The sequence below is a fragment of the Rhinoderma darwinii genome, chromosome 1 (assembly GCF_050947455.1).
Source record: "Rhinoderma darwinii isolate aRhiDar2 chromosome 1, aRhiDar2.hap1, whole genome shotgun sequence".
NCBI lineage: Eukaryota > Metazoa > Chordata > Amphibia > Anura > Rhinodermatidae > Rhinoderma > Rhinoderma darwinii.
In genome coordinates this window covers 110,359,469-110,386,892 of record NC_134687.1, presented here as the reverse complement: position 1 = coordinate 110,386,892, position 27,424 = coordinate 110,359,469, and the positions used below count along the sequence as shown (strand labels likewise).

Sequence of the window (27,424 nt, the reverse complement as noted above, 5' to 3'; positions counted from 1 at the left end):
GTCCTAAGGCAGCACACTTAAAGGGAAAGTGTCGCTAGAAAAAAATGCATTTTTTTTTTTTAGTTTAACAATTAGTGTATAGGTGATTAAACATTGTTTTCACGAGTCAGGAAATATTATAAATTGGATTCTAATTTATAATATTTCCCAGCGCTGGTCACAAGATGGAGCAATTCCCAAAATTGCAGCATTGCATGTGGTAAAGCAACCACATTGCTTTATGCTGCAAAATTTGAGAAAACTCACTCGCTCTAGTGAGCTCACAGAATCCCCCCTCCTTTATCCTGGCTAGTGCCGGGAGAAACGAGGGGATTGAACGGTCAAACCTCCTACACTGTGTCTCGCCATTTTTTGAGCTAACACACAGTGTAGTAGGTTAACATACAGTAGTAAACACACACTAAAACACGAACATACATAGAAATAACTTACCTGCTCCTGCCGCCGCCGCTCCCTCCGGTCCGTCCGCTCCGTCTGCTACCGCCGCTCCAAGTGCACAAGTCCGGAAGCCGCGACCGGAAGTAGTAATCTTACTGTCCGGCCGCGACTTCCGGTCCACAGGAAAATGGCACCGGACATCGCACAGTTCAACTTGGACTGTGTGGGAGCGGCGCATGCACCGTTCCCACACAGACGGCGTACAGCATAGTGGATGGAACGGGCCCCGTTCGCATTTACTATGGGACTGTATGTGCCGTATTCCATGTCTGTATGTGTCGTTAATCGACACATACAGAAATGGAAAAAAAAAATGCCAGCCCCCATCGGGAAGAAAAAGTTAAAAAATAAAAAAAAAGTAAAACACGAACACACAAATAAATAAAAAAATGTTTAATAACACACTAAAGTCAAATTGATCTTACATTTTTTTTTCCCCGTGACACTGGTCCTTTAAGGGACTTGACAAGCAATAACAATATGGGGGGGGGGGGTTTAGGCTTTGGATGATCCCACTAGTATTTTCCTGCCAAAGGCAGAACCTTCAGAAGAAAACAAGTCGAGCCTATAGTGTTTAATGAAGGTCGAGGAGGAGGACCAAGTGGCTGCTTTGCAGCCCTGGTCTAAGGGGACATGGCATCTTTCTGCCCACGATGTGGATGTGGACCTGGTTGAGTGGGCCCAAATATCTAAAGAGGACTCTAGGCCTTCCAGGGAGTAGCAGTCCCTGATGATTTCTTTGAGCCATCTAGCTAGTGAGGCTTTGCTGGCTTTTTTACCCTTATTTGGCCCCTGAAATTGGAGAAACAGCTCTTCGGATTGTCTAAAGGGGGCCGTTATTTCTAGATAAGCAAGTAGCAACCTCCTTACGTCTAAGCATTGTGAATCAGTAGGGGTATCAGAGGCTGAGTCTACTGATCGGACCGGCAAAACTATCGATCTAAGTTGGAGCTAGGCGGCACTTTTGGTAAGAACCCTGGCATTGTTCTAAGGATAACGCACTCTGGTAAGCTCCTAAGATAAGGCTCTTTACAGGACAGAGCTTGCAACTCGCCAACCCGCCTTTCGGAGGTAATGGCTATCAAGAATAAGGTTTTATATTAGGGAAGCTTAAGGTTTATACTATGAAGTGGCTTAAACGGGGCACGGCTGACGTGCTTCAAAACAATGGGCAATTCCCAAGAGGGCAGAGGATTGTGATAGTATGGCCCTAATTTTTTAAGTTCTTCCAGGAATTTGGTTATCAGTTAATGGTTGGAGAACCTCCCCTCTGAATTCGTATTAATGGCTCTTAAATGCACTTTTAATGCATTGGGCTTGAGGCCTTTCTGGTATCCCTCTTGCAGAAACTACAATACTGTGGACACTATCTGGTGACCTGTCATTATCCTGACACCATTTTGAAAATAGAAGCCATATTCGAGAAAATATTTTTGTCGTACTGGGTTTCCTGGAGGCTAATAGGGTATTAACTACTCCATCAGAGAAGCCCTTATTTTTTTAGAGACTGTCATTCAATCATGGGATGAAAGCAGCCCTCCTGTAGCAGGAGATCTGGACGTAATGGGAGTCTCCAGAAGTTGCCGTTCAAGAGTTTTAACACGAGTGGAAACCATGCCCTTCTGGGCCAATGAGGAATGATCGCTATGGCCTTCACTTTCTCGTCCCTTATTTTCCTCAACACCCGAGGATTAGAGCGATGGGGGAAAGACCTATATGAAGGTCTTCTCCCAACTCAATGATAGACTGTCTATGGCATATGGGTGATCTGACCTGTTGAGGGAGCAGAACTTCCTTAATTTGCTATTCTTTGCGGTCGCCATGACGTCTAAAGATGGTTTGCCCATCTTGCTGGTGATTTGGAGGAAGTCTTTTGGATTCAAGCTGCACTCTCCTGGGTGAATCCGCTTCCTGCTCAGCTAATCCGCTTTCAGATTCAATACTCCTTGAATGTGGACTGTGGAGAGATCTGCCTCGATCGAGGTGGTAGGGTACCAGCCAGCCCTGGAGGTCCTGTTTCACATCCGGAGGCACTGATATTAAGGTGTCGAGTGACACTAATCTCTTATCCCAGTTTTTTAGTATGTTCGATTGCAACATTCGGCTGTGAGCCCTTGCCCAGGGTACCGCCTCGATAGCCAATTTTAGAAGGCCTAACACTCTCATGGCCTGACTGATGGAGCAGCGACTCAATGAAGTTAGTCGCTGAACACCCTGGCGGATAGAACAAATCCGGTTGCTGGACAGAGTGACATTTTGTGTGTGTCTATCATGAAGCCTAAGTACTTTAATTTGGTGCATGGTGTTAGATGAGACTTCTGGAGGTTGATGTTGATGAAACCGTGCGATCTGAGCATATCTAGAGTGACCTTCAGGTGTTTTATGAGCATGTCTTCTGACTGGGCTCTCACCAGCCAATCGTCCAGGTACGGACGTACGAAGATCCTTTTCATGCGTAGTACTGCAGATAGTACCACCGCTACCTTCATAAACACTCGGGTGCCAATGTTCTCCCAAAGGGTAGACCGGTGAACTGAAGATGTAGGACTTGAGGATGAACAAGAACTGCTACCCGAAGAAACTTAGTGTGTTTCTTCAGGACCGGGATATGAAGGTATGCATCTTGTGGATCGATAGTGGCTAGAAAATCATCTTCCTGGATAATATTTATGACTGATTGTATAGATTCCATTTTGAACTTTTTTTTTTTTTTTTTTTTTTACAAAGAACTGGTTTAGCTATGTTAAATCTATCAATAACCGCCACGTTGACTTTTTTTTTTTTTTGGAACGGCAAAGATTGGGGAGTACACTCCCCGACCCCACTGAAGATACGGGACTACCTCTAAGGCTCCCCTACTTATGAAGTCCTGAATAAGCCTGAGAATAGGATTTCTTCCTTTTTGTTTATACAGAATCTGCTCTTTGGAACGGTATTTAGTTCCAGCGAGTAGCCATTCTGGATGGTGGATCTGACCCATGTGTCTGTGGATGTTTTTAGCCATAGGTGAACAAACTTTCCCAGTCTTCCACCTACTGGACACTCCTCTCTATTGACGTCATAAGTTAGAATTTTTTTGAAAGGGTTTTTAATGGTGGCCTCATTGGAGGACGTGGGAAGGAAACCCCTTTTTCATCATTAATTTAAGGATGTCTTCCAGCTGAGGGCCGAAGAGAGAGGAGGGATGGAATGGTAGGGAACAGAAATGATTTTTAGATGGCATGTCCCCTGTCCATTGCTTGATCCAGAGGGTTTTACGCGCCATATTAGAGAGAGCCAGGGACCTGGAAGAAAACTTCAAGACATCCAGTGGCTCGTCACACAAAAACTCTGCAGCTGCTTTCATGAGAGGGATATTTTGCAAGATCTCTCTCGGTATGCCTTCCTCCAGATCTTGAGAGAGCTGACTAAGCCATGTACAAAGTGCTCTGGCAACCGGGATGGAAGCTGATGCCACTTTACACGCCGCAGCCGACGATGAGTAGGCTTTTTTTTTTTTCAATAAGGAATCAGTTCTGCCATCCATTGGATCTTTTAAGAGCGAGGACTCCTCTGAAGGAAACACAGATTTCTTTGACAATCTGACGACAGCGAGATCAACTTTGGGCGGAACATCCCAGTTAGAACTGAACTTGGGATCTGTTTTGTAGGTGTGTTTAAACCTTGCCCCTTGATCGATGCGTCTCTCCGGCTTGTCTCAATCTTTCTGGACCCAGTCTATTATAACAGGATGGGAGGGGAGGACTTTATTGACCGGAAAATAATAAGTTGTTCCTTTTTGGTTTTATGAAATAACGTCTTCAACTATCCATGTTCATAGAGAAAAAATACACTTTCTGAAGGGATTTGGGCTCTATTTAACCCCTTCCCCCTGCTTGCATTCTGGGCCCTAATGTCCAAGCCATTTTTTTACATTTTTCCATTGTCACATTCGAAGAGCTGTAACTTTTTTATTTTTGCGTCGGCATAGCTGTATAAGGTCTTGTTTTTTTGCGGGACGACTTGCAGTTTTTATTGGTACCATTTTGGAGTAGATGCGACTATTTGATCACTTTTTATCACATTTTTTTAAAGTCAGGATTAACAGAAAACAGCAATTTTTCCATTGTTTTTTATTTTATTTTTTACGGCGTTCACAGTGCGGGTTAAATAATGTAACAGCTTTATAGTCGGGGTCGTTATGGACGCGGCGATACCAAATATGTGTAACTTTTTTAGACCCCCGGCTGCCATAGAAGACACTGACACTCGGCGATTTTATCGCCGGGTGTCAGCAAGATGAGAGGGAGCTCCCTCCCTCTCTCCAAAACCATTCAGATGCGGTGCACGCTATTGTGCACCGCATCTGAAGGGTTAAACGGGTGAGATCGATACTAATATCGATCTCACCCGGCAGAGCAGGGACGCCCCCAGCCCTCAGCTGCCTCTGGCAGCTGAGAGCAGGGAGATTTGACAGCTCCCTGCTCGGTTTACTTCTACAGCAGCGCCGTAGAATGGCGGCGCTGTAGAATAAAGCCCATTAATGACCGCCGTGAAAAGGCTTATCGGCGGTCATTAAGGGGTTAAGGTTACCTAGGACATCCTAATTGTTTCATTACTGCTGACTAATATGTCTGTTCTATCCGGTCAGATGAAGTATCTTAACCCTTAAATGTGCTGCCTTAGGACAATCAGGAAATAACTGAAAATTGTAAAAGCATATGTACTCGCCCACTTTGATATGAAACCCATAAGGGCTCATTCAGACGAGCGGAAAACTCGTCCGTGTGCTGTGCGTGAATCACGCACAGCACACTGATCCATTGATTTCAATGGGGCCATTCCCACATGCAGGAGTTTTCACGCCGTTGTGTGAAACTCACTGCATGTCCTATATTGGTGCGTTTTTCACACGCCTACGCGCCCATTGAAGTCAATGGGTGCATGAAAATCACGCACAGCAACGGATGCACATTTGATTTGTGCATCAATTCCATTGAAAAAAAAAAAAAGTACTCTGTGAAAAACACATGCCGCTCGTAAAGCACAGATGCAGTAACGCAACTCACGCGGACCAGATTTACGTGCCTATTTTACACGCGTAAATCTGTCATGCTCGTGTAAATGTAGCCTAAGGCCGGATTCACACGAATGTTGCGACTCTCAGACATGAAAAACTGCCGTTTTTCACGTCTGAGGTGCATCCGTGCTGTGCGCTGTAGGACACGTTATCATTCATCCCCCGTAGACTGGAGTCTATGGAGGGATGCGTGAAGCGTTAACAATGACATGGCCTATTTTCACATGGACCCTTCACGCGGTCCGTTGAAACAACGGCCGTGTGAACAGCCTCATTGAATTACATAGATCCGTGTGACGACCGTTGTTTTAATGTCCGTCACACGGACGTATTACACGTTCGTGTGAATTAGGCTGCGATTCCACAGGATGTTTTTATTTTTTACCTGCGTTGTTAAAGCCAAAACAAATCAATGGCTAATGTTAGTCTATTTATTTTTCTAAGAGTTATTTTCTTCGGTCATTTTAGAGTATCAGAGAATTAGTACCTTAACCCCTTAGTGACTAAGCCTGTTTTGGCCTTCAGGACCAGCCCCATTTTTGCCAATCTGACATGTGTCACTTTATGTGGTAATAACTCCAGAATGCTTTTACCTATCCAAGCGATTCTGGGATTGTTTTCTCGTGACATGTTGTACTTTATGATACTGAAAAAATTTTGTCATTAAATTCAATATTTATTTGTAAGAAACGCCAAGATTTAGAGAAAATTAGCAAAAATTAGCATTTTTCTAAATTTTAATGTATTTACTTGTAAAACAGATAGTAATACCACACAAAATACATACTAGTTTATATTTCCCATATGTCTACTTTATGTTTGCGTCGTTTTTTGAACATTCTTTTATTTTTCTAGGACGTTACAAGGCTTAGAACTTTAGCAGCAATTTCTCATATTTTCAAGAAAATTTCAAAAGGCTATTTTTTCAGGGACCAGTTCAGTTCTGAAATGGCTTTGAGGGCCTTATATATTAGAAAGTCACCATAAATCACCCCATTTTGAAAACTGCACCCATCAAAGTATTCAAAACAGCATTCACAAAGTATTTTAGCCCTTTAGGCGTTTCACAGGAATTAAAGCAAAGTAGAGGTGAAATTTACAAATTTCATTTTTTTTCTTCAAAAATTCATTTGTAATAAATTTTTTCTGTACCACAGAAGGTTTTACCCAAGAAATGCAACTCAAGATTTATTGCCCAGATTCTGCAGTTTTTAGAAATACCCCACATGTGGCCCTAGCGCGGTCATGGACTGAAACACAGGCCTCCGAAGCAAAGGAGCACCTAGTGGATTTTGGGCCTCTATTTTATTAGAATATATTTTAGGTACCATGTCAGGTGTGAGGAGGCCTTGTGCTGCCAAAACAGTGGAAACACCCCAAAAGTGACCCCATTTTGGAAACTATACCCCTCAAGGAATTTATCTATGGGTATAGTTAGCATTTTGAACCCACAGTTTTTTTGCTAAATTTATTTGAATTAGTATGTGAAGGTGAAAATCTACTTTTTTTGTGAAAAAATTAGGAAATTTTAAATTTTTACAAGGAATAAAGTAGAAAAAACACCCCAACATATGTAAAGCAATGTCTTCCGATTATAGCAATACCCCATATGTGGTAATAAATTGCTGTTTGGACCCACAGCAGGCCTCAGAAGAGAAGGAGCACCATTTGGATTTTGGATTTCTGATTTTGCTGGAATAGTTTTCAGTGCCGTGTCGCGTTTGCAATGCACTGGAGGGAAGAAAACCGTGGAAACCCCCCAATAGTGACCCCATTTTGGAAACGATACCCCTCAAGGAATTTATCTATGGGTATAGTTAGCATTTTGAACCCACAGTTTTTTTGCTAAATTTATTTGAATTAGTATGTGAAGATGAAAATCTACTTTTTTTCTGAAAAAAGGTAGCCATTTTTAATTTTTACAAGGAATAAAGGAGAAAAAGCGCCCCAACATTTGTAAAACAATTTCTCCTGATTACGTAAATACCCCATATGTGGTAATAAACTACTGTTTGGACCCACACCGGGGCTTAGAAGGGAAGGAGCGCTATTTGGCTTTTGGAGCTCAAATTTAGCTGGAATGTTTTTGGGTGTCATGTCGAATTTGCCCCTGAGAGACTGAAACAGTGGAAGCCCCCCAAAAGTAACCCCATTTGGGAAACTACACCACTTAAGGAATCTATCTAGGGGTATAGTGAGCATTTAGGCCCCACACGTCTTTTGCAGAATTTATTAGAATTAGGCCGTGAAAATTAATATCAACATTATTTCCACTAAAATGTTGAATTTTTTCAATTTCACAAAGGATAAACGAGAAAATGCACCCCAACGTTTGTAAAGCAATTTCTCCCGAGTACGGCAATACACCACATGTGGTCATAAATGTTTTTTCATTAGAAAGTAATTAACCCTTTACGAACTAATTCATGTTTTGCTTTTTCGTTTTTCCTCTCCGCTTTCCAAGAGCCACTACTTTTTTATTTTTCTGTCAATAGAGCGGTGTGGGGGCTTATTTTTTGCGGGACGAGTTGTCGTTTTTATTGGTACCATTTTTTGGTACGATGCCATATCGGTGGACATAAACGGCTGTTTGGGCACGCTGTAGGGCTCAGAAGGGAGGGACGCCATTTGGCTTTTGGAGCGCATATTTTGCTTGGTAGTAGCTCTGGCGTTTTGCTGGTATTTCAGTTTATAATGTTGGGGCACATGTAGGCTGGGCAGAGTACATCAGGGGCATAATAAGAGGGTATAATAATGGGGTAAATAAATAATAATCCACAGATATGTGGCCGGTGTCGCACTGATAAATGGTGCCCGATCTTATCCACTTTTGGAACACTCTGCACATTTTGCATCGCCATAATCTGGGAGCCGGAACTTTTTTTATTTTTTCACCACCGGAGCCGTGTGAGGGCTTATTTGTTGCGGGAAAATCTGTAATTTTCATTGGTACCATTTTGGGGTACATGCAATTTTGTTGATCACTTTTTATTCAATTTTTCGGCAAGCAAGGTGACCAAAAACCATCAATTCTGACAATGATTTTTATTTATTTTTGACAGCGTTTACCCTGGGCTATAAATGACTATTATACTTTATTCTGCGGGTCGGTACGATTACGGCGATACCATTTGTATATACGTTTTTTTATGTTTTGCAGCGTTTGCGCAATAAAATAACTTATTTAGAAAATAATGTCTTTTCTGTGTCACCATATTCTGAGAGCCATAACTTTTTTATTTTTCAGTCAAAAAAGCTGTGTAAGGGCTTTTTTTTTGCGGGACGGGTTGTAGTTTGTATCGGTACAATTTTGGCGTACATGCCACTTTTTGATCACTTTTTATTACATATTTTGTGAGGGGTGGTGACCAAAAAATAGTGATTCTGGCATTGTTTTTCGTTTATTTTTTTTGCGGCGTTCACTGTGCGGGAAAAATAATATTATAGTTTTATAGTTGGGGTCGTTACGAACGCGGTGATACCAAATATGTGTACTTTTTTTTTACGTGCTCATTTTTTTTCCTATAATGAAAGACTTATTATAGGAAAAAAAGCAGTTCTTGTTTATATCACTTATAACTTTTATTTTTACACTTTTTTTAAAACATTTTTATTCTTTTTTTTACTTTTTTCACTTGTCCCACTAGGGGACACTTAGACTTGCAGCTCTGATCGCTGCTGGAATACATTACACTACACACGTAGTGTAATGCATTTCAACTGTCATTGTGACGTGACAGTCACACTGACAGGAAGCCTACGACGTCCACCCTCGGGGTGGTCCTCATAGGCTTCTGTACATGGCAACCCGGAAGCCATTGTCTGGCGTCCGGTTGCCATGGGTACCATCGCCAGCCCCCGTGATTTCACATGGGGGCTGCCGATCGGCACTAAAGACCTTAATTGTGGCGTTCAAAATCGAGCGCCGCAATTAAGGGGTTAACTGCCGATATCAGCGGCGACAGGCCGCTGATCGGCAACGGGGAGAGCAGGGCTGACACCCTGCACAGTTAACCGCCGCTGCGGTGTAGCGCCGCGCGGCGGTTAACTGTCAAAGCAATGACGTAACTGTACGTCAAGGTGCGCGAACTTACTGCTCACCATGACGTACAGTTACGTCATGGTGCGTTAAGGGGTTAAAGAGGCTCTGTCACCACATTATAAGTGTCCTATCTCCTACATAAGGAGATCGGCGCTATAATGTAGGTGACAGTAATGCTTTTTATTTAGAAAAACTATCTATTTTTACCACGTTATGAGCGATTTTAGCTTTATGCTAATGACTTTCTTAACCCCTTAATGACCAGGCATGTTTGTACCTTAATGACCAAGCCAGATTTGTCAAATCTGGTATGTTTGACTTTATCAGAGAATAACTCTGTGAAAGTTTTGAATATCCAAGTAATTCTGACATTGTTTTTTCATCACATGTTGTACTTTATTTTAGTGGTAAAAGTAGACTGATACAATTTGCGGAAATTAATAAAAAAATAGAAAAATGGAAGAAATTTTGTAAAAATTACAATTTTCCCCTATTTTTAACTGCAATATGTCACATATGTACACACACACTGTACAATTTTTTTAATTAAATATATATTTCTATCTCTTTACTCAATTTTGGCAGCACTTTTGAAAAAATTAAATTACATTTTCAGCAATTTAGAGGACTTACAAATTGAATAATAATAATTTTTATAAATTTTGAAGTACATTTTGTTTTCCTGCACCAAGCCAGGTTTTCAGAGGCTCATAGGTCTCAGAGTGATGGAAACCCCCACAAATGACCCCATTTAGAAAACTAGACCCCTTAAGGTATTTACCTAAGGGTATAGTAAGTATTTTGACCCCACAGTTTTTTGCTAAATTTAATACATAGCAGGTGAAAAAAAAAAAGTTCACTTTTTTTTCATAAAAGTATCAGTTTGAAGACCGATTTCTTTGTAAAGCGAACATGAAAATGAAGAAACACACCCCAAAATCGATCACCCTCTTTCTCCTGTTTTCAAAAATACCCAGATTGTGGCCCTAATGCGCTGCCTGGACACACGGCAGGACCCAAAAGGAAGGGAGCACCCGGAGGCTTTCAGGACTCATATTTTGCTTGAAAATGTTTTAGGCCCCACTGTACATTTGGAGAAGCTTTGAGCTGCCAGAACGATAGAAACTCCCCATAAACGACCGCATTTCGAAAACTAGACCCCTTAAGGTATTTATCTAGGGGTATAGTTAGCATTTTGACCACACAGGTTTTTCGCTAAATATATTGGAATTCGTCTGTAAAAATTAAAATGTACTTTTTTTCTGAAACATAGAAATTTTTATTATTTACAAGGAATAACGAAGAAAATGCACCCCAACATTTGTAAAGCAATGTCTCCCCACGGGTCTTTTGCAGAGTTTATTAGAATTAGGGCGCGAAAATTAATATCAAAATTGTTTCCACTAAAATGTTTAATTTTCTAATTTCCACAAGGGATAAAGGAGGGAAAAAAACAACCATTTTTTATAAAGCAATTAATTAGAAATGAATTAACCCTTTCAGGACTGATCCATTTTTTGCTTTCATATTTTAGATTTTCACTCCCCGCTTTCCAAGAGCCATAACTTTTTTATTTTTCCATCAATAGAGTGGTGTGAGGGCTTATTTATTGCGGGAAGAGCTGCAGTTTTTATTGGTACCATTTTTTGGTACATAAAAAGTGATTCAAAAGTTGTATTACATTTTCTTTTTTTTTAGAGCGAAAGTGACAAAAAAAAAAAAAACTGCGATTTTGGCGGTTTAAATTATTACATTTTTTTTAAGGTGTGCACTGTGCAAATTAAATAATGGTATATTGTAATAGTTCGGACTTTTACGGACGTAGCGATACCAATTTTGTTCATTTTTTTACCTTACTTTAGAAGAAAAATGCGAAAAGGTGTTTTGTTTTTTTAACTTTAATAACTATAATTCTTCTACACATTTTATTAATCAATCCCCTTAGGGGACTTGATCCAGCGATCATTGGATCACTGGTACAATATACTGCAATACTAATGTATTGCAGTATATTGTTATTCTTACAGGCTTCTGTAACAGAGCGATCGCTGTACCTGTCCGTTAGTACCGAGGGGGCCTGCTGTAATACACAGCCGACACCCGCAGCGTATGGAGCGGGCTCAGCAAGTGAGGCGGCTCCATACATCAACCGCCGCACCATGGCGGGCAATTAAGTCATAGTGCGCAAAGGGGTTAATGCACAGCGGATGGTTCAAAGTGAAAATTGCAATTTTCCACTGATACGCCATTTTAGTGCATAATATGTTGTGCCCAGTTTGTGCCACAGAAGACAAATACCTCATAAAACATTAAGCGGGCTCTCTCGGGTATGGCGACGCCATATGTGTGGGTGCAAACTGCTGCTTGGGCACACTGTAGGGCTCAGAAGGGAGGGAACGCCATTTTGCTTTTGGAGTGCAGACTTTGCTTGGTAGTTTTTCTGTTTTGGGTTTCGCTGGTATTTCAGTTTATAATGTGGGGGGCATGTGTAATCTGTGCGGAGTACATCAGGGCATAATAAGAGGGTATTATAATGGGGTAAATAAATATTATTTAATAGATGTGTGGCCAGTGTCTCACTGATAAATGGCGCCCGATCTTATCCACTTTTGGACACTGCACATTTTGCATCGCCATATTCTGTAAGCCAGAACTTTTTTATTTTTTCACCACCGGAGCCCTGTGAGGGCTTATTTGTTGCGGGACAATCTGTAGTTTTCATTGCTACCATTTTGGGGTACATGCGATTTTTTTTTTTTTGATCACGTTTTATTCAATTTTTTTGCAATCCTGAGCAAAAAACAGGAATTCTGACACCGTTTTTTTAGGTTTTCTTTTTGTGGCGCTCACCGTACGCTATAAATGACATTTTTACTTTATTCTGCGGGTTGGTACGATTACGGCGATACCATATGTATGTTGGTTTGGTCCTTTTTTTTTGCGTTTGCACAATAAAATGACTTATTTATAAAAAAATAAAAATTTCTGTGTCACCATATTCTGAGAGCCATAATTTTTTTATTTTTTTAGTCAAAAAAGCTGTGTAAGGGCTTGTTATTTGCGGGACGGATAGAAGTTTTTATCGGTATTATTTTCGGGTACATGCGACTTTTTGATCACTTTTTATTCTTTATTTAGGGAGGGGTGGTGACCAAAAAAATTGTGATTCTGTCGTAGTTTTTTATTGATTTTTTTTGGGGTGTTCATCGTGCGGGAAAAATAACATTACAGTTTTATAGTTGGGGTCGTTACGAACGCGGTGATACCAAATATGTGTACTTTTTTAACGTGTTCATTTTTTTTCTATAATAAAAGTCTTATTACACGTAGTGTAATGTACTCCTAACTGTCATTGTGACGTAACTGTCACACTGACAGGAAGCAGAGGAGGAACGGCCGGAGGCTGCTCCTCCGAGGCATCCGTACATGGCAACCCGGAGGTCATTAGCTGACCTCCGATTGCCGTGACAAGCATCGATAGCCCCCACGATCACTTCGTGGGGGCTGCCGATGTGCTTCAAACCACTTAAATGTGGTGACGGCAATCTGTCGCCGCACTTAAGGGGTTAATTGCCGAAAGCAGCGGCGATGGTCCGCTGTCCGGCGAGACTGATGTCTCAGCTGTCTAGGACAGCTGTCAGTGCGCGTCTGTCACTCTGTGTTTACACAGAGTGACAGTTTGAAATGCTGACGAAAATGAACGTCCTGGTGCGGGAACTAGCACCCGACCAGGACGTTCATTTTCGTCCTTGGTCGTGAAAGGGTTAATGCCCAACTAGGCGTGTTTTTACTTTAGACCAAGTCTAAATGAATGGAGAGACGTGCATGACGCTGATTGGTCAGAGTCATACACTCCTCTCTACAAAGCCCACTTATACTAACCGCGCACACTTGTCATGACTCAGGAGCGGGGCAATGACTGTATTACGCAGCCGCAGCCCCGCTCTCACCCCGCGGTCGCACAGCTTCGTATCGAAATACATGAAATAACTGTATCGGAACAGTATCGAAGTTTCGATGCATCGTGCATCCCTAATACAATGCAGCAGGGTTCACTAGTTCTGTGTAGTACTGTGATCATAAATCTAAGGTTACATTCACATGAGCGTGACAGATTTACACACACAAAAAACGCGCGTACGTCTGTCCTTGTGCGTTGCATTATTGTATCAGTGTGCTCCGCTAGTGGCATGTGTTTTTCACGCACTCACAAAGCGATTTTTTTTCAATGGAATTAATGCGCAAATCACGCACAGCACACTGTGTGCTGGCCGTGGTTTTGACACACCCATTGCCTTCAATGGGCGTGTAGGTGCGTAAAAACGCATCAATATGGGACATTAAGTGAGTTTCATGCAACAGACTCTCACTGCGTGAAAACTCACGCATGTGTGAATAGGCCCATTGAAATCAATGGGGCTGTGTGTTTCAATGCACAGCACACAGATGAGATTTACGATCGTGTGAATGGGCCCTAAGGGACTTGTCACAGAAGTGATGTATAAAGAGCAGTCATAAATCACATGCAGACTTTGGGGGTTATTTATCAACCTTTCTACACCAGAAATGTCACAATGGGAAAGAGCACGACCACCGCTGCTCAACAAATTTATTATAATTTACGCCATGCTAATTGTAACATAAGGACACGGTAAGCGTGTATGTCTGGATCTTTCATGGTGTACACACTAACCGTAGGGAAAAAGTGATGTGAATGGGGCCTAACGTGTATTTTAAGTCCGGTCTCACTGTTGCAATACATTAGTATTGCAATATAGTGCTAGTGATCCAACAATCGCCGGGTCAAGTCTTCAAGGGGAATTAACTTAAAAAAAAAAAAAGGGGCAAAATCTGTTATGTACAAAAAAAGTATTGCTGCATCCGTAAAAGTCTGAACTATCACAATATTACATTATTTAACATGCACAGTGAACGCCGTAAAAAAAAGTAAACCGACAAACGCTGTTTTTTGGTCACCATCTCCCACACAAAATGAAATAAAAAGTGGTCAAAAACTTGCATGTACCATAAAATCTTATCATTATAAACTACAGCTCGTCCTGCAAAAAATATGCCCTCATACGACGAAAAAATAGTTATGGCTCTCAGAATTGGGCGACACAATCCAACAATTTTTTTTACAGTTCGTATTACTCCTTGTAAAAATACTAAATCTAAAAAAAAAACATATCAATTTGGTATTGCCTTAATTGGATTGACCTGCAAAATAAAGTTAACATGCTTTAATTGCACCAAAAACTATAGAGAAATTGGGTTACAAAAATGATATCCCAAACTTTGAACATCCCACGGTGCACCGTTTAATCCATTATAACAAAATAAAAAGAATATGGCACAACTACAAACCTTACAAGAGAAGGCCGGCCACCAAAACTCAGACTCGGTAAGAGGGGCATCAATCAGAGATTCTACAAGGACTTCAACTGTAAAACTGAAGGAGGAGCTCCAGAGATCCACAGTGGAGGTGAAAGTATCTGTCCAAAGGACCACTATAAGAAGTACACGTCACAGAGTAGGGCTGTATAGAAGAGTGGAGAAAAAAGGCTTTGTTTAAGAAAACTCGTTTTGAGTTCACCAAACCGCATGTGGCAGACTCCCAAACACATGGAAGAAGGTTCCCTGGTCAGATGAGAATAGAATTAAACTTTTTGGCCATCATGGGAAACACTGTGTGGCTCAAACTTTCATTGACGAACTGGAAAACTGGTCAGGATTGAAGGAAAGATGGATGGCAGTAAATACAGGGAAATTCTTGGGGAAAACCTGTTTGTCTGCCAGAGATTTGAGACCGGGACAGGTTCACCATCCAATGGACAATGACCCTAAACACACTGCTAAACCTACACTGGAGAAGCATTTAAATGTCTTGGAATGGACTAGTCACAGTCCAGACCTCAATCCAATTCCGAATCTGTGGCATGACATGAAGACTGCTGTACAGCAATGCAACCCATCGAACTTGAAGGAGTTGGAGCAGTTTTGGCATGAAGAATGGGCAAAAATCCCAGTGTCTAGATATGCTAAGCTAATAGAGACAAATCCCAAGTAACTTACATGTGTTATTGCAGCAATAAGGGCTCCACAAAGTATTGACTGTAGGCGGTGAATACATATGCACGTTTAAAGTTTCTTGCCATAATTGTTTGTCACAGTAAAAAATATTTGCACCTTCAGAGTGGTAGGTATGTCATCAAATGGTAAAAACACCCAAAAAGCCATTTTAATTCAAGGCTGTAATGCAACAAAACAGGAAAAACACAAAGGAGGTGAATACTTTCGCAAGGCACTGTTCAGAAGAAACTTGACCCGTGCCAGGACCTACACATAATCTGTATGTTGGGCTCTGAGGCTTGAGCACTTCTCTCTACCACTGCCCTCCACAGAGCTGAGGAGAACTATAAATGTGTGGAAAAAAGAGCTGGAACGTTGGCAACATTTTAACCTTGATTAGTGTTGGGGCAGCCCCAGGTGGGAAGATGCCGCAGTAACAAATGTTTAGGTGATACCTCTGCTGATCCTCAGATTTCATATGTACGACATGTCACCAATGAACTGGGCTGTGCTTTCTGTTTGTTTTTTTAATTTTTTTTAAACTATTGCTGTAATAAAATACTGCAGCATCTAAACGCTAATGTAACATTGGTATGTGACACCGTCTAAGGCTCTATTCCTGTCTACGTCATTGCTCTCAATTATAACAGAAGCCACGGCAGAGACAGCGGCGCCGAACGGACCTTACTGACTAACGTGAACCCATTCGCATATGTAAACATAACCTAAAGGAGTAAGTGATCAGGGGGCGAACGAGCATTTCAACAAACTCTTGTTCCCTATTATTGCCCGGTGTAAACAGAGCAGCAATCCGCCAACAATGCGCGTTCTTCGGCTGATATAATCTTTTATGCAGGCCTGAAAATCCTCTGTCGGCAGCACATCTCCCCAAAACAGAATATGCTCCGATATTATGTAAACTGTAAGTGTAATCACAAAATCCTCCGCATGTGACTGCACCCCATGGGGACCAACCAATTATTCTCCCCCATATACTTTACATTCGCATGTGTAAAGGGCCTTTAAACAAGCGGGGATCGACCTGCAATTATCCGCGATCGTAATAGGCACAAATCTGCATGTGTGAACTCCCCTTTATGTGATTGTAATATCGTGTTGCTTATTGTAATGTTAGGCTAGTATCACAATTGTGGATTTTGCTGTCCTTTCTCTTGCGCTTTTCTTTTATTAGAGTAAAACATTTTAAACCTCCCATCAAAGGCTCCGTTTACATCTACATTGGTGGCTCCATGTCCGATTCTGTCAAAATAACCGATAACACGACGCGGGTGTGAACAAACACCACTGCAAAAAATTGCACCAAGCATCATTGTAGTGCTTAGGCTTCATTCACATCTATGTTAGAGATTTTCGTTGTTCTGCTCTGTCATGGTAGCAGAACAAAAAAAAACGGGTGGTTTGTCTGGCAAAAACAAAGGAATCTGCAACGGAGGCCCCTAAACGAACCTCCGACACAGATGTGACCAGAGCCTTAGGCCCCATGCACACGAACGTGCTTTTGCGGCCGCAATACCCCCGAAAATCCACGGGAGAATTGCGGCCCCATTCATTCCTATGGGCCCATGCACACGAGCGTGGTTTCCACTGTCCGTGCATGGCCCAGGAGCCCGGACTGCAGAAAGAACAGGCATGTTTTATTACGGCCGTGTTCTGCGGTCCGGACTCATAGGAAATAATGCACGAGGCCATGTGCACGGCCCACGATTTGCGGGTGTTACTCCGGGGCCGGCCGACCCGAAAATGACGGCTGTGCACATGGCTACGGTCGAGTGCATGAGGTCTTCGTATTTATTTGCACAGATAGCATATCAACGTTGGCAAAATAATTGTTTACCAAAGGTGCCAATTACTTAACATTTGTTAAAAAATTTAACAGCAGTTTAAAAAGGATTATAGGCTAGACATGGCATGCTATTTTATGCTCAAGCTTTTAACCCCATGGTAGAATAAAGGAACATTTAATAAATGTAGAAAATATTTAACAGAAAGTTAAAAAATCACAGCAATGTCTCCCTTAACCCGTTAGTGACCGCCAATACGCCTTTTAACGGCGGCCACTAACGGGCTTTATTCTGATGCATATGCCTTTTTACGGCACTGCATCAGGATTAGTAAACAGAGCAGGAGCCGTCAAATCTCCCTGCTCTCAGCTGCCAGAGGTAGCTGAGGGCTGGGGGCGTCCCTTCTCTGCCGGGTGAGATCGATATTAGTATCGATCTCACCCATTTAACCCCTCAGATGCGGTGCACAATAGCGTGCACCGCATCTGAGTGGTTTTGGAGAGAGGGAGGGAGCTCCCTCCCTCTCCCACCGACACCCGGCGATAAGATCGCCGAGTGTCTGTGTCTCCAATGGCAGCCGGAAGCCTAATAAAGGCCCCCAGGTCTGCCTGTAGTGAATGCCTGCTAGATCATGCCAGAGGCATGACCTAGCAGATGCCTGTCCGTTTTAAACGTACAGGCAGTAATACACTGCAATACAAAAGTATTGCAGTGTATTATAATAGCGATCGCAGAATCGCACATTAAAGTCCCCTAGTGGGACTAGTAAAAAAGAAAGTTTAATAAAGTTAATAAAAAAAATAATTAAAAACCCACCTTTTCCCCTTACAAAATGCTTTACTATTAAAAAACCAAAATAAAGTAAAAAAGTTACACATTTGGTATCGCCGCGTCCGTAACGACCCCGACTATAAATCTATTACATTATTTAACCGGCACGGTGAACGCCGTAAAAAATGTAATAAAAAACGATGGAAAAATTGCTGTTTTCTGTGAATCCTGACTTAAAAAAAAAGTTATAAAAAGTGATCAAAAAGTCGCATCTACTCCAAAATGGTACCAATAAAAACTACAAGTCTTCCCGCAAAATAAAAGCGCTCATACAGCTGCATCGGCGGAACAATAAAAAACTTATGGCTCTTCAAACATGGAGACACAAAAACAAATAATTTTGAAAAAAAAGCATTTTTACTGTGTAAAAGTAGTAAAATATACAAAAACGATACAAATTTGGTATCGTTGCAATCGTAACAACCCGCTGAATAAAGTTATTGTGTTATCTATACCACACGGTAAACGGCGTCGATTTAAGACGCAAAAAAGTGTGGCAAAATGTCAGGTTTTTTTCCTATTCCCCCCCCCCCCCAAAAAAAAAAGTTAATAAAAGTTCATCAATAAATAATATGTACCTCAAAATGGTGCTATTAAAAAATACAACTTGTCCCGCAAAAAACAAGACCTTATACAGCTATGTCGACACAAAAATAAAAAAGTTAGAGCTCTTGGAATGCGACGATGGAAAAACGTAAAAAATGGCATGGTCACTAAGGGGTTAATATACTCCTCTTTTGTGCTCCTATTATGTTTCATATTGCTGTCAAAACAACTCTTAAGTTTCTCTCTAGCTCATCCTTCTTTTTTTTTTTTTCCTCTACTTCTAACAAATCTCACACCAGAACTACTTCTGCGGTCAGGTAACGGACTGTAGCAGATGCCCTCTCCCCACAATCTGCCTGCAATAGAGTAGTGAAGTCCCGTCCCTTTAGGTTTCGTTCACATCTGCGTCGAACACTCCTCCAGAAGCCCACGTTGTGGATTCTGTTACTTTTGCTGGACAGAATAGAGCAGCATTCAGCACTATTTCGTAAGGCAAATCGCTGTAAACTCAACGGAACCCATTAAAGTCAATGGATTCCGTTGGGCGCTATTGGTTTCAGTTATGCGACAGATCCAGCACTTTTTCATTTTTTGGTTTTTTCCTTCTATTACTATGACGGAATAGAAAACAGAAGAGCGAGTACAGATATAAACAGGCTTTATCTGTTCTGTGCCAGAAAAGTTATCTCCTTGAAGGCGACGGAGGTCCCAAATGTTCTTCACTGGATTCAACTCCTCAGTAAATATGTACCCCTATATCAAAAACTGTATAAATCAGAGGAAGTGTTTGTACAAATTTGAAAAAATGTGGTCCAGATGGCTTTAATAAACCTGAAGCTGTGACGTCCATCTCCTCCCAATAGAAATGAGCAGTGGGGATTGGGGAAAGTCCAGAAGCGCTTCTTCGTGTCTGCTGTGTGAATGAGTGCCTGTGTGTGGATACAATCATCCTGTCAAGTTTTACTCTTCTTCGTAGAATGGAAATCTTGAGGACACCATGTAATATTTCATGAATTGGTGGGTAACGGCACCCTAGACAACCACTGTATTTGATTGTATATTACTATTTGCATCTGCTTGTATGCAATTTTATGTTTTCTTATGTTGTTGAGAAAAAGGATAAGTAAAAGCTGTTTTTAAAAAAAAAAACACAGCCTTTTTCTGTCTGCCAGACATAAACGGTAGGGATCAGGAATAAATCAACACTTTTTTGTTTTCTGCAAGATTCCTTCGACGCTATTTGTTTCAGTAGCATGAAGGAAATCCACAGCTTCCTGAAGGAATTCTGAGGAAGATTTTTTTTTTTTCTGCCTGCAAAAAAACTCTGTGTGAACTAGGCCTAACCACTCAATCGTGCATTTTTGCTAGTGGACTTGGTGCAGGAGTTTAATAAGTCAGGTAATATGTTTCTATTTTGTGCACAGGAACGCTAAGATATGCCAGCAGAAGCCTGTGGAGGTGAAGGAAAACACCGAGAAGTTCTGTCCTGTTACTATGAACCCGCGGCACACCAGGAAGGCTTTCAAGGTTATGAATGAACTCCGAAGGTATTTTTCTTTTTTTTTTTCTTTTAGACAAAGTGTATCCCTAAGTCGATAATTATTAGCAGCTTACGTCTTTTCATGGGATGAACCAGGTTTCATCAGTAGTAAAATGCCTTTTATTCACCTAAGTGTTAAATGTGCAGTAGTAGGACATTGTACAAAAAAAAAAAACCCGCAGACGCTGTGTAAAATCTGCTGCAGATACAAGTGGTTAACTAAATGCATGGGAAAATGAGTTAGAAGCTGTCGGAAAGGTACTTATTCCTTTTGCTGCATTGACAATTTTCAAACTTTTGACACACTAATAAAATCGGAATTGAAAAAAAAAACACATTTGTAAACCTATTACCCACATATTTACCAAAAGTAGATACTTGGCACTTTGTGAAAATGCCACCCAGTTCTTTACACTCAGGGACACCTTCTTGCAATTTTACAACAAAATGTAATGTTTAATAGGAACAAAATGCATACAAATTCATGTTTTCTAAAAGTTTGACTCCATCAGAAGATTAGAAGCAGAACACCTAAAAATAGAAGCCAAAGTTGTACAAAGTTCATACGTGTGACTTATTTCTATGTCTTGATGCCCAGAACTTCACATAATCACCAGAACCGAAAGGACACAATAATCTCCATGATCCAGATGTTGGTGAACATCCAAGGGGGGGGGGGGGATTAGATCAGCAACTTCTCCCCATTAGTAGAAAAAAATTCATTCCTTTTAATGTGATAAAGCTCAAAAAGTACATCTCTTCTCTCATTGTTAAGAGGGGCTGGTAACATGAAGAAAAGACCATGTATTCCACCCCTGGGGCTACTAGAAGGCTGTAGCGGGGCGAGGTGACAGTAATCGGCTGAGATTTCACCTGCATCTTTTTAGCATGTACAGTAATAGGCATGCATTAATCAGCGGCGGGGGAGGCGTGTGCAGTATAAATATTGTAGGACTCGATCATTGTATCACGTTTGGCGCGCCGCCACTTTAAAGTTCTCCTAAACTATGGCGGTTTGCCTAAAAAATGACAGACCGCTGAAATCAGCGTGTCTGTCACTTCTTTATGCTGCCCTCACATGATCTGCCGTAATTGGGCGATCCTGCCATAGATTCCTAGTTTTAATTCGGCCACGTCCACAAAAATCTAACGTCAGATTACTTTTTTGGCAACCAGTAGTTTGGCGTCGGCCATCACGTATAATTTTAAAACGATAATTGCCTAAAATGGTCAGACTTTGATGTTGTGTGTATGGCTGTCTTTACTGCTTGGATTTGTAAAAGGTTTTCAGCAAGAGAAGGGTAAAGTGAAGCTGTAGAAATTCTACAGAATGGGACATCCTTTGGTCATCAGTGCACATTTCCATGACCAGCCGGCATCCAGATGTTTTCCCGGTCATATCCTTGCAGGAAAGCGACATTTGACCTTTTTCATGTCACTCCAGACTATTTTTCAATGAAGGGGAAGAAGACTAGCACTAGTAACTGAACTGTATATTTGGGGTTTCAGGTCTGAACAGAAGTGTCATACATCGGCTTTCTTGAAATAACATGAATGTCCACTTCATAGTGATTAAATGTGGTCATATACTAAAGAGACCTATAAGGCTGGGTTCACACGACCTATTTTCAGACGTAAACGAGGCGTATTATGCCTCGTTTTACGTCTGAAAATAGGGCTAAAATACATCGGCAAACATCTGCCCATTCATTTGAATGGGTTTGCCGACGTACTGTGCAGACGACCTGTCATTTACGCGTCGTCGTTTGACAGCTGTCAAACGACGACGCGTAAAAATAAGTGCAGGACACTCCTTTGGACGTTTTTGGAGCTGTTTTCTCATAGACTCCAATGAAAACAGCTCCAAAAACGGACATAAAAAACGGCGCGAAAAATGCGAGTTGCTCAAAAAACATCTGAAAATCAGAGGCTGTTTTCCCTTGAAAACAGCTCTGTATTTTCAGACGTTTTTGGTCACTACGTGTGCACATACCCTAAAGCAAGCTATATTATTGGCATTGTTCATAACCACTGCCAAGGGTGCACATGAGGTGATGAACACATTCAATATTACTGAAAATATGGAAATCCTATTTGTGATTGAGCGTTAAAACCTCCTAATATTATGCAAGGTAATTTACTATAATTATGCCTGCTAAAGCCGTCTGATTACAAGAATGGTCATGTTTTGCCACAATATAAAGCAGTTTGCTCTCACACACCCCCCTCCCTTTAATGTTAGTTTCCTAATGTAATTATCCTGTTTAGAAGCTGATGTCTGGGAGTGATGGCGGCGGAGATCTGAGTCCACCGGAATTAAAAACGCCTTTTTTCGCTGTACTATACGTGTACTTCATTAGAGGAGATGTCAGGGGAAACTACATTTATAGAAGTTGTTGCTTACAATTGTGACACCCACAATCTTTTATTATAGATACTGATAAATCTTTATCATGACAGAGAGATATATCTAGGAATACATTTGGTTACATAAAGACACAATAGGCAATACAAATAGTAAATTTGTTGCGTTTCTCTACTAGAATTTACGTAAAACACCATAAAAACATCACGTGTAATGAGCTCGGGCGTAACAATTTTTATTTATATAAAACCAAAGAGCCCCTTAATGGACGCAAACACGCTTTTTTCACGGCGGTTATTAAGGATACTTAAGCCATAGCGCTGCCTTGTGTCTAGTGACGGCTGGTCTACTGCTCTAGTGGCCGAGATCGGAGTTACCTCCAATCCCAGATATTTAACCCCTTAGATGCCACGGTCAATAGCCACCACGGCATCGAAGAGGTTTCAGAGGGGGTGGATCCCTCTGTCACACCATCGGCACCCCCTCCACGATGCGATCGTGGGGCTAATGGCAGCCAGAGGGCGTTGTCAATAGTCTATTCCTCTTTGGCTCTGACAGTAAGGGCCTAATAGAATGCCTGTCAGTTTAACACTGACAGGAATAATACACTGCAATACTGAAGGATTGCATTGTATTATAAAAGTGATCAAACTATCTCATAGGGAAGTCCCATAGTGGGACTAAAAAAACAGCCATTGCTTTTTATTTTTTTATTTTCATCCCGCCTTCCAAAATAAAGCGAACAAAAAGTTGCATGTAATTCAATACAGTATCAATACAAACCCCAAGTCGTTCCACAATAAAATAAGCCCCCCTACAGCTACAGCGGCGGAAAAATGTAAATGTTTTGGTTTTTGGAATTTGGCTACTCAAAAAGAAACACACGTTTTTATTTAAAGAGGCTCGGTCATCAGATTCTGAAATCCCTATCTCCTATTGCATGTGATCGGCTCTGCAATGTAGAGAACAGTAACGTTTTTTGTTTTTTTTAAAAAACGTTCATTTTTGGCCAAGTTATGAGCTATTTTATATATATGCAAATGAGGTTTGAAATGGACAACTGGGCGTTTTTTTTTCGTTATGTCCAACTGGGCGTGTATTGTGTTTTTAACTGGGCGTGTTTACGTGTATGACGCTGACCAATCAGTGACCAGTCAGCATCATACACTCATCTCCATTCATTTACACAGCAGCGATCTGCAGCCGCATACACAGAGATTAACGTTAATCAAGTGTCCTGATAATGAATACACATGAAATCCAGCCTGGATGTCATGTGTATTCAGAATCCTGACACTTCTGAATCTTTTCTGTGAGATTTCCAGCAAGTGAAACTAAATCTCGTTTACCTCCGTAATCTCGCGAGATTTCGGATCCCTTGCTAGAAATCTCAAAGAAAAGATTCAGAAGTGTCAGGATTCTGAATACACATGACGTCCAGGCTGGATTTCATGTGTATTCATTATCAGGACACTTGATTAACGTTAATCTCTGTGTATGTGGCTGCAGATCGCTGCTGTGTAAATGAATGGAGATGAGTGTATGATGCTGACTGGTCACTGATTGGTCAGCGTCATACACGTAAACACGCCCAGTTAAAAACACAATACACGCCCAGTTGGACATAACGAAAAAAAAACGCCCAGTTGTCCATTTCAAAGTTCATTTGCATATATATATATATATATATATATATATATATATATATATATATAAAAAAAATCGCTCATAACTTGGCCAAAAATGAACGTTTAAAAAAAAAAAAAAAAAAGTACCTTACTGTTATCTACATTGCAGCGCCGATCACATGCAATAGGAGATAGGGGTTTGAGAATATGGTGATAGAGCGTCATTAAGTTTGGTTTTGCTGTAATCGTAACGACCCGCATGATAAAGTTCATGTTTTTATATACCACACGGTAAATGGTGTAAATTTAAGATGCAAGAAAGAATGCTGGAATTGCATTTTTTTTTTCCATTCCCCCCCAAAAAGAAGTTAATAAAATGTTATCCATAAGATATGAGTACCGCAAAATGGTGCCAATAAGAAATACAACTCCTACCGCAAAAAAGAAGCTTTTACACGGCAATGTCTACAGAAAAATAAAGGGCTCTTGGAATGCGACGATAAAAAAACTGAGAAAATCGCTTGGTCATTAAGGCCCAAAATTTTCAGCTCCTCTGTGTGTAACCATGGCAAAGCTTCCGGTGTTCTTGGCAGTTCAGTGTTATCATAGGATCGCCATCATTGTCTCTTGAAAACGAAATAGCTTTTCTATACAGAACTTCTGGTAGTTCTCATAACATGTATGATATATAGATGTATATGCAATGTATAAATCTAGTATTGAATACTATTTCCTGGTTTTTCTTCTTTGCAGCCAGAATTTGCTGTGTGATGTGACGATTGTAGCAGAAGATGTGGAGATAGCCGCTCACAAGGTGGTACTGGCAGCATGCAGTCCTTATTTCCACGCTATGTTTACAGGTAATTCTTATTTTCTTTCATAGTCTTTTCTGTTTCATGTGAGAGGCGTTTATGAAAGTGTTAGAGTAATTGATTTTAGTTGTTGTGCTGAAGCGCTTTCCTTCTGGTGATCGCTTTTCCATCTACTGTGCTATTCCTGTTTCTTTCCGTTTATGTCTAGCTTCCCGTGCCGCTCAAGTCAGGGTGAGGTGGCAGTGTTTACTTTTACTAGACTCCTAGTTGGCCATCACAGAAATAAGGTGGAAAAATCTGAACACATCCAATACAATTTTACTCGGTTTGTGTATTATTTTGGCATTCATATTTTATAGCATCAGTCCTTGTTTACTGCTTATTAGTATTGGCTTGCTTATTGGACAATTAATGTAAGATGGACGTCTTTATATTTTTGGTGGGGTTTTCCACAGTTTATTTAATACTCTGGACATGATGTATAGAGACTAGTGCAGACTAAAACTAGCCGTGTTATGGTACTGTGTCCTACTCACTCTTCGCACTATGATGCTAAACTGACAGAAATGTGTCACCAGATTTGACCATACAAACTGTATACATTATTAAATAGATCTTAGACCTGATTAGACTGATGTACTGACTTTGAAAATCCATGTAAAATGGCTGTCATCCTTTTTCAAAGTTTTCCTGCCAGATATTAAAATAAGTATTTTATGAGACCAAGTTACATCCATGAGACCAAGTATATGCATGATGTAATCTCAATCTCCTCCCATCTAGAGCTTATAAACTCCTATCCGTGTCACTCCACCCCCGCACCATGCTGATATCTTGCACATGCGGAGTACAAGCTGCATTTTCCCTCACTCTGTAGTTTTGAGTCTGTATTCTAGAAGCAGTATAAGTGTAGAATTACAGCTTCTAACTCCATTTCCTGCTTTCATTTACTGCAAAGCCACGGAGACTGCAGCTTGTTATGAGTTTTGTTACATAGATTTTCTAAGTACACCAGTCTCATCAGGTTTAAGAACTGTTTACTGTATTACGTATGCAGTTTGTATTGTGAAATCTGGTGAAAGATCCTCTTTGAAGCAGTTGTCTCACCAGGACACCCCCTTGCCATATGCCTTGTTAGTGTACCCTCTCTTGAGCCAGAGCGGAGAACCACTAGTGATCAGCAGCTCTCACGCTGGCTGACCTGGTCCATCCATGTTTTACACATTCGCCATTTAAATGTATGGCCCACCACGGTTTCCGCCAACAATAAATGCTGATTGCCAATTTTTGAAGGTTGCTTCAAAAATCGCTGGTTTGCTGTTTTTTTAAGCTAGACCTATAGTGATCGCCAGTCCTTCTTCAAGTTAAAAGAGGGTTATTTTGTTGAGAAAATCCTAATTAATTTAATACATATTGAAACACTACCTATAACCAGGATAAGTCTGAAGAGGAACATAAAACCACTTCTATGTTTCAGACAATAGTGGTTTGGTTTGGGGAGATAGAGAACCTCTCCAGTCCACCAGTAAATCGCATGTGTGGGAAAACCTATTTCAATTTTATTGGAGATAATAAAGCGGGACAGATGTACAGTAGTGTTCAAAAAGATAGCAGTGAGTATAAATAAAGCAAAGCGCAACGTCATTATAACGACTTTTATTTGCCTAAATGCAAATGCACAGGAAATGCTAGACATTCAATTCCAAAACTATAACAAAATGTATCCAGTTTGTGTTAATCCTTTATAAGTAAAGAAAAAGGAATGTTATGCTGTTCAGAAAAATAGCAGTGCCAGCATTTTTCTTTAAAAACTCAAAAATGGAATGTATAAACTGAAAAAACTTTCAGATTTCACTTTACTGAACTAATATTTCGTGGCATAACCATTGTTTCTGAGAACTGCTTGACATCTGTGTTGCATGGAGTCTACCAACTTCTGGCCCCTCTGAACAGGAATTCCAGTCCAGGAAGACGTGACTACATTCCACAGATCTTCTGCATTTTTGGGTTTTGCATCATAAATTGCATTTTTTTATGTCACCCCACAAGTTCTCCTATGGGATTGAGGTCGGGGGATTGGGCTGGCCCCTCCATTACCTCAATCCTGTTTTTCTGTAACCAAGATGATGTTGGCTTACTGGTGTGTTTTGGGTCATTGTCGTATTGAAACACCCATTTCAAGGGCATTTATTCTTCAGGAACATGATCTCCTCAAGTATTTTGATATATGCAAACTGATCCATGATCCCTTGTATGCAATAAATAGGCCCAACACCATGGTATGACAAA

The 27,424-nt window shown here is 40.9% G+C and overlaps 1 protein-coding gene across 5 annotated transcripts in view; it reads left to right on the top strand.

The window, feature by feature from the left end:
• The window catches only part of KLHL2 (kelch like family member 2), a 225,830-nt gene that overhangs the window by 45,266 nt on the left and 153,140 nt on the right, over positions 1-27,424 (top strand). For all 5 annotated transcript variants that reach the window (XM_075860272.1, XM_075860275.1, XM_075860273.1 and 2 more), the window contains 2 exons: positions 20,215-20,337; positions 25,077-25,183. In XM_075860272.1, the coding sequence (XP_075716387.1) occupies positions 20,215-20,337; positions 25,077-25,183 (230 nt within the window). The remainder of the gene's footprint in view (positions 1-20,214; positions 20,338-25,076; positions 25,184-27,424) is intronic.